Genomic DNA, 15,696 nt, shown 5'->3' on the forward strand with positions numbered 1-15,696 from the left:
TTGAGCATAACATGCACTTTTATTTATCGTAAGGACCCTGGAGGAAGCTCTGGTCAGCTGTGGGTAGGCTTCTTAGAGGGGGTGAAGGGTGGGATCAGGATTCAAGATTAGGGAGGAGGGTTAAAGAGCAGAGAAAGGGGGGGCACCGGAGACCACCCCACCTGTGATAGATGATGGCTTGGGACTCGAGTTAGACACTTTAGCAAGGCAGGCATTCTACCGGTGAACCATGCCTTCCAGTCCCAAAGTGGCATTAAATGGCAGTCCAGGAGGCTGGGGACTTGGAGGCTGGGACCCTCTCCGGGTGTGGAGGGGAGGGAAGGAGCTTCACCTGAACCACTGGCGGTGCTTCTCCTCTCGGTGTTGGAGGTGGGAGGGAAGTGACCAGAGACCCAGACAGCATGTCCGGGCCGTCCACCTGGGGTCAGGGGACCATCTATGTCTGCACGTGGGTAAGCTGGACATCCCCCGCCACTTCCAGGCTGTTGATGGCCGGCAAGTTCTTCAAGCGGTGCACATACTCGAGAAGGTGCTGTCCATCCAGGGCTACTTTGAGGCAGTAGCTGTCACACATGATCCACACCTGGGCCGAGAAGTCAGGCCATTTGCACTACACTTCCAAAAGTCTTTAGCCCTAAACATGCCTGTGTGTCTCCAGCCTTCTCACACTCCTTCCTCAAAGAAGCCCCACACGTGTATCCGTCAGTGCTCGGTACCTTAGCATATGCTGTTCCTTGGATGCACACCTGTGGACTTCTCTTCAGGAGCCAGCCCCTGTGCAGGCCTTTCCTGCCTTTCTACCTCCCCAGGCTTCCCAGTGGCTTACTGCTCCCCGGCCACGCCCCGGGACCCGGCCACGCCCCCGGCCCCGGCCACGCCACGGCCCGTATCAGGCCACGCCCCTGGTCCCGGCCCCGGCCACGCCCCCACGTCCGGCCACGCCCCCAGCCTCACTCTCCTGCTGGACCCTGAGCCATCAGGAGTGGCCACGCTGACTCAGGACCTCCGTGTCCCCAGTGCTCGCGCCGGGCTTAAGTGGTAGCATCTTACCATGAAGCTCTGGCCCCGGTTGAAGGGCATTTTTCGCTGCAGGCTTCGCTCCTCGGAGCCCCAGCTGCCCCTGATCCGCGTGTTGCGGACCACAGCATTCTCATCGAAACGGGGGTTCAGGTGGAAGGCGATGTCACCCCCGGCGCACAGGTTGATGTGGAACCTGGGGTGGGCAGTTCACAGGACCCCTGTCCATCGATCCAGGGGCCCAGCGCCCCCCACCAGCCCAGCCTGCTTGAGTGACCGTCGGGGAGGCGTGTCTTACCTGTTAGCACTGGGCAGGACAGTGCCTGACACCACGATGGATTTGCTCGGGTACAGCCCGCCCGGGATGATGGTGGAGAACGGCACTGGCTGTGGGAAGGAGGGTGGGCCGGGCAGGTCAGCCGGGAGAGCTAGGGCTGCCGCTGCCACAGCGGGTTCTCTACCAACAGACCTCCAGGGACTTGGTGTCAGCCAGTCTGAAACCCCTCTTGCAAATAGCCCGTTTCACCAAAGGGATCTTTTTAAGCTGGAAGTTCCTTTCAACAGACTGCTTATTTATATGGAACTTAACAGATTTTTTTTCATCTTAACAGCATAGCTTTCAATTATGAAAGTCAGAGGTGCCCCAAACAAACAGCAGTCCCAGCGCTCCCCAAGAATCACTTACATAGGCTGGGCTGGGGTACACCATGGGTGGAATTCCAGGATTCTGTTGAAAAGACCAGGACAAACGTGTGTGTGCATGCTCATGCACGTGCACATGAGAGAGTGCATCACACACACACACACATACACACAGACACACACAGACACACACAGAGACACACGTACACACACATACACACACATACACACAGATACACACACATACACACACATACACACATACACACACATACACACACATACATACACATACACACACATACACACAAACACACACATAAGCAGAAACATACACACACATAAACACACACACATACACACATACACACACATAAACACATACACACACACATACACACATGCACACACATACACACATACACACACGCATACACACACATACACACATACACACAAACACACATAAACAGAAACACACACATACACACACATAAACACATACACACATACACACACGCACACACATACACACATGCACACACATACACACACATACACACATACACACATGCATACACACATACACACATACACACACGCACATACACACATACACACATACACACACATAAACAGAAACACACACATACACACATGCACACACATACACACACATACACACATGCACACACATACACACATACAAAGATACACACATACAAAGATACACACATACACACATACACACTTACACACATATACACACATACACACATAAATACATACACACATATACACATACACACATACAAACACACTTACACACATACACACACATACACAAATAAACGCACACACAAACATACACACATACACACACATACACATATATACACATACACATACACACATATACATATACAAACACATATACACATACACACAGACACACACATACACAGACACACAGATACACATAAACACACATGCACGCACATGCACACACATACACACACACCCATGCACATACACACATACACACATACAAACATACACATACATAAACACATACACACACATACACACATACATACACACATACACACACATAAACAGAAACATACACACATAAACACACACACATACACACATGCACACATATGCACACACATACACACATACACACACAAAGATACACACATACACATACACAAACATGCACATACACATACACACTTACACACATATACACACATACACACACATACACATACACACACGTACACACATACACACATACACAAACACATACACACATGCACACACATACACACATACACATTTACACACATACACACATACACACATACAAAGACACACACATACACACACATACACACACATAAACACATACCCACACACACATAGACATACACACACATACACAAACACACATACACACATACATACACATACACACATATACAAGCACATACACACATACACATACACACACACATACACACACATACAAACACATACACACATATACACATACAAGCACACATACACAGACACACACATACACACATACACACACATATAAACATACACATACACATACACACACATACACAAACATACACACATACACATACACACATACACACATGGACACACATACACATACACACATACACACATGGACACACATACCCACACATACACACACACACATACACAGACACAGACACATACACACAAACACACAGACACACACACATACACACATAAACATACACACATACACACACATAAACAAACACACATACGCACATACAAACATCCACACAAACATACACACATACACATACATATACACACACATACACACATACATACACATACAAACATGCACATATACACACATACACACATACAAACACATGCACACATACACACATACAAACACACATACACACATACACACATTCACACATATAGATACACACATACACAAACACACACATACACATACACACATACACACACATACACACATACACATACACACAAATACACATACACATATACATGGACACACACATACACACATACACACATGCACACATACACACACATACACACATACACACAAATACACACATATACCCACACATACACACATACACACACATGCACACATTCACACATACACACATATACACACACATACACAGACACACATACACACGTACATGCACATACACACATACGAACACATACACACATACACGCACACACACATACACACATACATACACACAAATACACACATACATACACACATACACACATACACATACACACATACACACATGGACACACAGATACACACACAGATACACACACATCCACACATCCACACAGATACACACACATACACATATACACACATACACACGTACACACATACACACATTCACACATAGATACCCACACATACACAAACACACATACACATACACACATACACATACATACACACACATACACACATACTCACATGGACACACACATATACACACACAGACACATACACACATACACACAGATACACACACATACAAACATATACACATACACACATACACACATACGCACATATGCACACATACACATACACAAACATACACATACATACACACATACACATACACACATACACACATGGACACACACATACACACGCATACACATACACACATACATACACACATACACGCGCACACACACACATACACATACACACATACATACACATACACACATACACACAAGGACACACACATACACTCACATACACACGCACATACACACATACACACATACACACACATACACGCACACATACACACACATACACACATACACATACACAGGCACATACACAGGCACATATACATATTCACGCACATATACACACATATACACACATACACACACATATACACATACATACACACACGCACACACACACATACAAACACATACACACACACACATACACACATGGACACATGGCCACACATACACACATACACAAACATACACATACACACATATACACACATGGACACACATACACAAACACATAAACACATACATACACACATATACCCACACATACACACACTTACACACACACATACACACACATACACACATTCACACATACACATACACACACATACACAGACACAGACACACAAACACAGAGACACATACACACAGACACACACACATACACACATAAACATACACACATACACACATATACACACACATAAACAAACACACACATACAAACATCCACACATCCACACAAACATACACACATACACAAACATACATATACACACATACACACATACACACATACATACACATACAAACATACACATACACACATACACACATACAAACACATGCACACACACATATACAAACATACACACACATACACACATACACACATACACAAACACACATACACATACACACATGCACACATGCGCACATGGACACACACATACACACATGCACACATACACACACATACACATACACACAAATACACACGCACATACACACATACACACAGATACATACACATACAAGCACACATACACATACATACATACACACATATACACACACATACACACATACACACATGCACACACACATACACACATGCACACACATGCGCACACATATACATACATACACACATACACACATGCACACAAACACACACATACACACACATGCACACACATACACATATACACACATACACACGCATACACACATATACACACATACACACACATATAGATACACACACATATACACATATACACACATACACATATACACACAAACATGCACACACATGCACATACACACACATAGATACACACACATAGATATACACACATATACACACATACACACATACACACATACATACACACACATACACACACATACACACATACAAAGACACACACATACACACATATACAAACAAGCATACACACATACACACACATACACAGACATACACACATGCACACAAACACACACATACACACACGTACACATATACACACACAAACACAAACACATAAACACATACACACATACACACACATACACATACACAGATACACACATACCCGCACACACATACACATACACACATACACGCACACATACACACACATGCACACATACACACAAACACACACATACATACATATACACACATACACATACACACATATACAAGCACATACATACACACACACATACACACACACATAGACATACATATACAGACACATACACAGACACATGCACACATACACGCACATACACACATACAAACATACGCACATATGAACACATACACACACATACACACATACACAAACATACACATACACACATACACACATGGACACACACATACACACATACACAGACACATGCACACACACATACACATACACACATACGCACACATACGCGCACATACATACACACATACACATACACACATACACGCATGGACACACACATACACACACGTACACACACGTACACACATACACACATACACACATACACACACATACACACATACACAGACACATGCACACACACATACACATACACACATACGCACACATACGCGCACATACATACACACATACACATACACACATACACGCATGGACACACACATACACACATACACACACGTACACACGTACACACATACACACATACACACACATACACGCACACACGCATACACACATACACATACACACATACCCACACACTTGCACACATATGCACATACACACGTGCACATACACACATACACACATACACTCACACACATACACACTTACACACATACCCACATACTCATACATACATACACATACACACATATACACACACATAAACACGTACACACACATACACATATACACACATGCACACATACACACATACACATATATACACATACACACACTTAGACACATACACACATACACACACACGTGCAAACATACACACAAATACACACACATGCACACATACACACATACACACAAACATACACATACATACATATACACACATACACACATATACAGGCACATACACACATACACAAGCACATACACACATACACACATACACACATACATACACATGCACACATACATACACACACATACCCACACATACACACATACATACACACACATATACACACATGCACAGACACATACACACATACACACATACACGCACATACACACATACAAACATACGCACATATGAACACATACACACATACACAAACATGCACATACACATACACACATACACACATACACACATGGACACACACATACACACAGATACACACATACACACATACACACATACACACACAAACATACACACGTACACACATGCACATACACAAACACACATACACATACACACATACACACATACACCCACATACACACATGGACACACACATACACAGACACACACATACGCACACATACACATACATACACACATACACATACACACATACACATATGGACACACACATACACACATACACACGTACACACGTACACACACATCCACACATACACACATACACGCACACACATACACATATACATACACACATACACACCTGCACACATGCACATACACACATGCACATACACACATACACACATACACTCACACACATACACACACATACCCCCATACACATACATACACACATACACACGTACACACACGTACACACACATACACATATACACATGCACACATACACATATATACACATACACACACTTAGACACATACACACATACACACACACACACACACACACTGGCAGTCATACATTTTAGAGGAAGCCCTTCGATACAGACTGGAGTTGTGAAGGGTTCCATCCTTGGGTTCTCCCATTCCCCTTTCTTGTCACGTCTGACTTTTTCTTTTCTTTTGCCAGTCCTGGGCTTGAGCTCAGGGCCTGAGCACTGTTCTCGGGCTTTCTCAAGGCTAGAGCTCTACCACTTGAGCCTCAGCACCATTTTCTGGCTTTTTCTCTGTAAGTAGTACTGAGGACTCAGTACTGGGTCTTGGTGCATGCTAGGCAAGCACTCTACCACTAGGCCAAAGTCCCAACCCCTGACTTTTCTTTCCTTTTCTTTCCTCCCTCCCTCCCGCCCCTTTCGCTTTTGTGTACCAGTACTGGTGGGGCTTGAATTCAAGGCCTTGAACTTGGCTTTTTCACTCAAGGCTGGAGCTCTATCACTTGAGCTACATTTCTCTACTTCTGGCTTTTTGCTGGTTACTTGGAGGTAAGAGTCTTGCAGACTTTTCCTGCTCAAGCTGGCTTTGAACTACGGTCCTCAGATCTCAGCTTCCTGGGTAGCTAGGATTACAGGCGTGAGCCACCATCACCCAGCTATCACTTCTGCCTTTCCTTCCTCCTTCCTTCCTTCCTTCCTTTTTCTCTTTCTTCTTCCTTCCTTCCTTTTTCTCTTTCTTCTTCCTTCCTTCCTTTTTCTCTTTCTTCTTTCTTTCTTTCTTTCTTTCTTTCTTTCTTTCTTTCTTTCTTTCTTTCTTTTCTCCTTTCTTTGCCAGTCCTGGGGCTTAAACTCAGGCCCTGAGCACTGTCCTTGAGCTTTCTCAAGGCTAGCCCTCTACCACTTGAGCCACAGCACCACTTCTGGCCTTTTTTTCCCCCCTGTGTATATGGTACCACAGAATCAAACCCAGGGCTTTGTGCATGCTAGACAACATTCTACTATGAGGCCACACTCTGAGTCCCACCTCTGCCTTTCTTGAACTTTCTAGGCTCTCTGACTCTCAGTCCCTCAGAGGCTGCTTCTGTACCTCCAGTCCCCCCACCTATATCTGCACTGGCAAAAGAAGAGGGTTAAACCTGAAACCAACAGTAACATTACAGGGCTAAAAACTTTCTATTCATCTCTGTCCCCTCTTAGTAACAGAAGGACCAGTCTTCCTGGGAGCTCCTAGAGACCCCAATTCCTTGATGACTACTCCAGAATCTCTGCTATCCCAAGGAGAGTTACACATTTAGCAGAGAGCCCCAGCTCCATGGCTAAACCATTGTGGTTCCAACTCTGGGAACACAGAAATATCTTTTCTTCTTTTCTTTCTTTCTTTTTTTTTACTGAAGAGAGATCCTGCAGGACTATGAGTAAACCAGACATTTTTAGACTTACGGGAAACATCTGTCCAGGGACACTGCTCATGGTATGGGTGACCGTTTGAGTCTAGAAGAAACAAGCAAGGTCTTAACCAGCTCTCACTGATGTGAGGAGCACCACTGACCACCAGAGGGCGCCAAGGGACAGGCATTCTTGAAGGCTTGACCATTTTCCATGAGATTCCCACTCCATCCCCTCCTCACCCCCTCACCTCCCACCCCCCCACTCCCCCACCCCCGAATCAGGAGTGTGGGTAGAGAGGTCTTTTTTTCAATCAAGGGGATTAGAGAGGGGCAAAGTTCTGTAGGAGAAAGAGGGTTGTAGTGACAGCCTCTGCTCCATCTTTCTTCTCAGAAAATTTTCCCCACGAAAGCTCATTTTGCAAGTGGAGACTTGAATGCAGGACCCTTGTGTTTTGGAACTTGGACACAGAGTGGGAGGGGCTTGAGCAAACAAACCCATTTAGATTGGTTCCCATTTCACCAAGGCCAGCCAATCATTCCCCAGGCTCCACTCCTGGCCTTGGCCTCAGGGAGGCCAGGCAGATGGCCCTGGGACTGGCCCTGGCAGCCTCCTACAGGAGAGGCCACACAGCTGGCCAGGCTTTCTTCCTTTAGCCCACAAGAAAAAGATTTAAAAAAAAGAGACTTACAATGGGAGCCTGTTGGGCAGTCCACATGCCTGGAGGCTGAAAAGGGGTGAAGGAAATTAAAATGGTGGTTATCCAGGAAGCCACACAGGAGGAAAGGTGACTGCCCAGCTCCACGTGTGGCTCTTGTGGTCTGATCTGTCCTCCCCGACTCACCTGTCTCTTGGCTGTTCCTTTCTGAACCTGCAGCCAGGCAGATCATCACCCTTACATGCACAGGGTATTGGGGCTGGGAAGGGGGTCTCCCCACAGCCTCGTGAGAGGCCTGCTCTCACATCACATCACTGGACCCTCAGAGGCCAGAGCTCTGCTCCAGCATTCTGTTGTGTCACCCACCAGGTGGTCACTAGCTTTTGTGCATGTGTGCTGGTCCTGGAGTTTGAACTCAGAACCTGGGTGCTGTCCCTGAGCTTCTCATGATCAAGGCTACCACTCCACCACTTCAAGCACTGCTTCACGTCCGGCTTTTTGGTGGTTAGAGATAATAGTCTCGCTGCTTTCCTGCTAGGGCTGGCTTTGAATTGTGACCTTCAGAGCTCAGCTTCACGTGTCACTAAGAGTACAGTCAGCAGACACCAGATCCTGACAGAGAACTAGCATTCAGGCAAAGCCTCCCCACCCCCACCGGACAAGGCCCTGTTGAGTGACCAGAGCTGAGAGTCATGCTTTCTAATCCAAGAGCACCCTTCGTTCCTGCCTTCCCAGTGAGGCTCAGGAAGCCTGAACAACTTGCTCAGGCTGGCCCAGGGAACCAGGGAGGAAAAACCCCAGCCAGATCTAAGCAGGTGCTCTACCCCATAGCCAGACCCCCCAGCCCTGCTGCCTAGTTCTGTCTGATTGTATACATTGCAGCCTTGGCCTTCACCCTTCCAGGCCAGGGCTACAGTTAGGCTGTCCTGCAAGTGTCCTGATATCAGTGTGGTGGGAGGCAGGTAGCCTGCCTGTGCCATCATGAACCACAAGAAGACAGGGTGGGCAGAGCCCTCGGCCCCAGCCTCCTAGGCATGTGTGGTCATAGGAAGTGGGGCTGCTGAACTTCCTGTGTAGATCCTGCCCCACCCAGCAGACTCTCTTGCCCTGATCTGCTGACTATTCTTCCCACCTGTGCAACCTCGCTCCACATTCATTTACTTAGTCCCTGAAGCGTGCCAGGCAGTGACTGGCAGCCTTCCAGGTGCTCATGGGATGTAATGTGGGGGTGGAGTACTGGGGAGAGACACTGAAACAGGGTAACAATGGGACATGATAACTGGCATGACACATGGGGACACGCGGGAAGAGCCGCCTTCCTGGGCAAGAAATCTCCTCAGAGAGGTGACACTTAAGCAGAGGATTGCAGTGCAATGATTAGTTTGCCAGGGGCAATGTGGGCCAAAGGTGTCTACAGGGGACCAGTGTGCAAAAGCTCAGTGAGTAAGCAGTAGTTAAGAGTATTAGTGAGGCGGGAAGTTGGGGGTGAGATGGGGGTATAATTGGAGGTACTTTCTGGTATGTTCTGCTGGGGAATCTGAGCTGTATTTAAAAGGAGTTCGGAGGGCCAGGAGTTTGGCCTAGTGGTAGAGTGCATGAAAATTTCAGTTCGATTCCTCGGTACCACAAACATAGAAAAAAGCTGGAAGTGGTGCTGTGACTCAAGTGGCAGACCACTATCCTTGAGAAAAAGAAAAAGCCCAAAGACAGTGCTCAGGTCCTGAGTTCGAGCCCCAGGACTAGCAAAAAAAAAAAATGGGGTTGACCCAGGCACTGATGGCTCACACCTGTAATCCTAGCTATTCAGGAGGCTGAGATCTGAAGATCACAGTGGGAAGCCAGCCTGGGAAGAAAAATTTGTGAGACTCATCTCCAATTAACCGGGGGCGGGGGGGAGCAGAGCTGTGGCTCAAGTGGTAGAGCTCCAACATGCATCAGGAAAAAAAAAAAGTGAGATGAGACCAGGAGCATGGCCTCATGGTAGAGTGCTTGCCTAGCATGCACGAAGCCCTGGGTTCAGCTCCTCTGTACCACATACACAAAATAAGCCAGAAGTGGTGCTATGGCTCAAGTGGTAGAGCCTTGGGAAGGCTCAAGGACAGTGCCCAGGCCCTGAGCTCAAGCCCCAGAACTGGCAGGAAGGGGTTGGAGGCAGGCTACCTCTAGTTGCCTGGTGGGTGCAGATGGGGGACACTGGGTAGATGTGATGGAGCCTGCAGACTGGCTGACCTGTCGCTGGACCGCCTCTGGGTCCTCTGTCCTTCCTATTAACTGCTAGGCCTGAGGGCTCCATGTTTAACTCACTTTTGTTTTTTGCCCCTTGGGCTTCCGTGGGAATCGGGCAGGCTGGGAGAAGTGCATCGCAGAGAAGGACTGGACGGGAAAGATCTGTTAAAACAAAAGCACCCTGGGATGAAGAGCAGCTTCCATGGAGGCAAGGGGAGCAGCAGGCAGGGAGGAGGCTGGGGCTGCGTGGAGGGGAGGGCTGTGGGGAAGGGGTTAGGCCATGGGCAGGCTGCCAGTCTCCTTCCATCTCCTTGCCTCCTCCCACTGCAGGGAACAGAGTGGAGAAGGTAGGAATGTGAGCAGAGGCCAAGCGAGAGAAGCGCGCTGCTGAGGACCTTCCGTGGGCTAGCGCACTGGATCTCATCTCCTCAGTTCACGTACACTTCTGTTTTATGATTTCCTATCAGTAGTGGGCCTTGAACTCACAGTCCTGATGCTGTCCTTGGCTCTTTTCCTCAAGGCTGGTGCTCTCCCTCTTGAGCTGTTTGCTGGTTAATCCAAGGTAAGAGTCTCACAGACTTTCCTGACCAACCGGCTTCAAACCATGATTCTTGGAACTCAGCATCCTGAGTAGCTAGGATTACAGGCATGAGCCAGTGTCCAGCACATGTACATTTAAAATACAGAGAGAGCTGGGTGCCAGAGGCTTGTACCTGGAAATCCTAGCGATTCAGGAGGCTGAGATCTGAGGGTTGTGGTTCAAAATCATCTGGGGGCAGGGAAGTCCACTAGCCTTGAGCCAAAGAGCTCAGGGCAGCACCTAGGCCCAGAGTTCAAGGTCTAGGACCATCAAAAATAAAATAAAACAGAGAGGGAAGAACAGATCCCAGAGCCCACAGCCACCCACGGGCATTGAGGAGACAATGCACAGATGGGGGGGGGGCGGTGCCAGGCCAGGAGGGCTGGAATCACCAGTCTAAGATTCCACAGACAAGGAGAGAGAAGGTAGAATTCCAGCTGGCTCCCCTTTGATTCGCAGACATGACTTTCTGGAACCACTTGGCCTTCTAATGGCACAGGAAATAGAATAACAGAGAGAGGTGTGGCCTAAGGGTCTGGGGTCTCTGAAGACACCCACATATGTCCCCAAAAGGCCCTCCCCCCGAAGAAGAGATGGGCTGGTACCTACAGGGCCTCAGAACAGCCCTCCTGGGCCCTCACCCCAGCCCTGGAGCCAGGGGCCTGGTGTTCCATCTGACCTGGAAGTTGACGTAGGAAAGCACCAAGCCGCCAGTGATGGAGAGGGTGTCTACAACGTGGAAGGGGACGCGGTGCGTGTAGTGGAGAAAGAGGTTCTTGTTCACTGTCACCTGCCAAAGGAGAGCACATTCTGGTGGAGGATCCCAGGGCCAGGGTAGGGGCACCCTGAGCTTTCAGACTCTACTTCCAGAAAGACAGACCTGAGCCTGGCACTGTAACACCCACAGTCTTGTTGTGTGCCATGGTGTTATTCAGGCCTGACCTCAATGAGCGTAATTATGTATAGGCAATGGGCCAAGCCTGCCTGCCCGAAGGCTGGAGACCAGGAGGGTGGGCGCGGAGACGGGTTCCTGCTCACCTTGAAATTAGATCTCTCCACCAGTAAGCAGAGCTCGAAGGGCACCCCCTTCTGGAAGGGCATTTGCATCTTCCTCTCCTCAGGCCCCCAGCGTCCTTTCTGCTTAGTGTTGCAAACCACATACCCTCCCCATTCAAAGCGGGGGTTGAAGTGGAAGGCAATATCATTTTCATTGAAGCCTGTCTGCAGGTTCACCGCAAACCTAGGCAGACAGAAAGCAACCCTCAGTCGCATAGTTGATAGCCACTGACAAAACAGGAGAGCCAAGGGCCTTTCACTTTCTTCCTTATTTAATTTGAGCTTAAGGGGGTTTTGTGTAATTGTTATATTTGCCCTTCCTGTGTAATTTCCTTAGAATGTAAGTAGATAATAGCTGACATTAGGAATTAGAGACATAGTTTTTGCAAATGAATTATAAATGGCTACTCAGGAGATCTGAGGTGTGACGATGGAGGTGTGAAACCAGCTCTGGCAGACAAATTGGAGCGACTCTTACCATTAATTAATCAGCAAAAGTTGCAGTGGAGTTGTGGCTCAAAGTTGTAGTACCACAAAAAGCTAAGGAACAGTGCCCAGGCCCTAAGTTTAAACCCCAGTACCAGCATGCATAGATACACAGACACAGACACAGACAGAGGCACACACACACACACACACACACACACACACACACACACACACTCACAAAGGCGAAAGTCATTAAGCATGCCTAGAAGGGACGGTCTTTACCATCAAGTAGACATACCCTAGAGCATGTGTAGTTGAAAGCCAGCCAGTGTTGTTCAATTGTGAAAGACAAGAACCAATGTAGAAAGCCTGAAGAACTGCTGGGAATTTACAAAGGCATTGTTTAAAGAAAGATGTATTAAAGAGAGACTTAGAACAGGGGCACCAGTGCTCACGCTTGTAATCCTAGCTATTCAGGAGGCTGAGATCTGATGTTCACAGTTCTAAGACAGATGGGGCAGGAAAGTCCATGAAACTCTTACTCAAGTAACCGCCAGAAAAACCAGAAGTGGAGTTAAGGCTCAAAGTGGTAGAACACCAGCCTTCAGCAAAAGAGTTCAGGGACAGCACCCAGGCCCTAAATTCAAGTCCCCAAAATGGAAAGACAGAATTAATGTTAGTTCCCCAGGCATGAAAACTCACAATGTGTGCATCAGGCCATCATGGGGCATTTGTGTGTTTTGGGGTGTGGGAGTGGTAGAGAACAGATTTGGACTTAGCTCTGCACAGCTGGTCATCTGGTGTGATCTCTGAACCTTGTCCTGTACCACCCTCAAATATCCACACCCAAAAGAGAGGATGAAATGAGGTAGTGTTGAGAAAGCTTCTTTCCTTCCCTGGAGAGGAAGCCCTCTCCAGGCACCATGGAAACTTCCTTTTTGGACTAGCTGGGCTCTAAGATGAGTGATCAAAGAAAAGAATTTTCCAAGGAGGCTAGCTCAATGAATGTTTGTGCTTCCATTCACCAATTGTAACTCTGTTGGACCCTAAAACCAAGGTCAGTACTGAGGCATCTCTGTCACCCCTTCCCTGCCTCCCCCCACCTCCCACCATTCCCTGAACTCTGTGTGACCATGGTACCTGTCTGTGCACTCTGGTATCCACAAGAGACAGAGAAGGACCCTCAATTCCAGTCATCTATTTCCCCCTAAAGCCCAATGCTGTGCCAAATCCAGAGGCAACCCTTGATAAAATATTCCTTTAAGTTTCTGTAAAGCCCAATTTGATTTCTCCGATGGAGAAGGGCATGTTCTGGAACATTCTAGCCAATGGAACAAAGATGCTGTCAACATGGCAGGCTCCTCTGTGAACCCTCAGTTGGCAGAAGCCTCAGGTAACTGATGTGGCTCCCAGCCCAGCCTCTAACCCAGCCAGCCCAGTCCTGTGAATGCTGAGATGGAAGAAGGCTCTAGAGAGTTCTAGAGTAAAAAATCCAAGCTCTTGTTAAGCAATTTAATTGGAGGAATGGAGAACATGGCCTTTGAAATGACTTGGGGATGTAATTCTCCTTAACAGCCCCGGAAAAATCAGGAATGGCCTGCAAGGAAGTGAGCTTGATCCCTACAAAGCAGCCATGGCTGGGCTTCCAGAAGGGAAGGCTGGGGAGAAAAGGACAAAAGTCAGAAGTTCAGGGGCCAGGAGTTTGGCCTAGTGGTTAAAGTGCTTGCCTAGCATGCACGAAGACCCGGGTTCAATTCCTT

The 15,696-nt window shown here is 47.2% G+C and overlaps 1 protein-coding gene and 1 long non-coding RNA gene across 3 annotated transcripts in view; one reads left to right on the forward strand and one right to left on the reverse strand.

The window, feature by feature from the left end:
- Positions 1–15,696, reverse strand: part of Lgals9 (galectin 9) — a 22,296-nt gene continuing 6,600 nt past the window's right edge. The window contains exons 3-11 of one of the 2 annotated variants that reach the window (XM_090350629.1): positions 13,490–13,691; positions 13,131–13,241; positions 11,950–12,033; positions 9,679–9,714; positions 9,042–9,092; positions 1,703–1,744; positions 1,316–1,404; positions 1,051–1,213; positions 1–583 (exon numbers count right to left, since the gene is read on the reverse strand). In XM_090350629.1, the coding sequence (XP_090206755.1) occupies positions 437–583; positions 1,051–1,213; positions 1,316–1,404; positions 1,703–1,744; positions 9,042–9,092; positions 9,679–9,714; positions 11,950–12,033; positions 13,131–13,241; positions 13,490–13,691 (925 nt within the window). In that variant the 3' untranslated portion in view covers positions 1–436. The remainder of the gene's footprint in view (positions 584–1,050; positions 1,214–1,315; positions 1,405–1,702; positions 1,745–9,041; positions 9,093–9,678; positions 9,715–11,949; positions 12,034–13,130; positions 13,242–13,489; positions 13,692–15,696) is intronic. The other variant, XM_090350630.1, reaches the window with a different exon arrangement.
- LOC150051589 (uncharacterized) overlaps positions 14,857–15,696 on the forward strand; it is a 13,218-nt gene continuing 12,378 nt past the window's right edge. The window contains exon 1 of the long non-coding RNA XR_016538340.1: positions 14,857–14,993. This is a non-coding gene — a long non-coding RNA (uncharacterized LOC150051589). The remainder of the gene's footprint in view (positions 14,994–15,696) is intronic.

The sequence above is a fragment of the Megascapheus bottae genome, chromosome 17 (assembly GCF_031878675.1).
Source record: "Megascapheus bottae isolate mThoBot1 chromosome 17, mThoBot2.hap1, whole genome shotgun sequence".
Classification (NCBI taxonomy): Eukaryota; Metazoa; Chordata; class Mammalia; order Rodentia; family Geomyidae; genus Megascapheus; species Megascapheus bottae.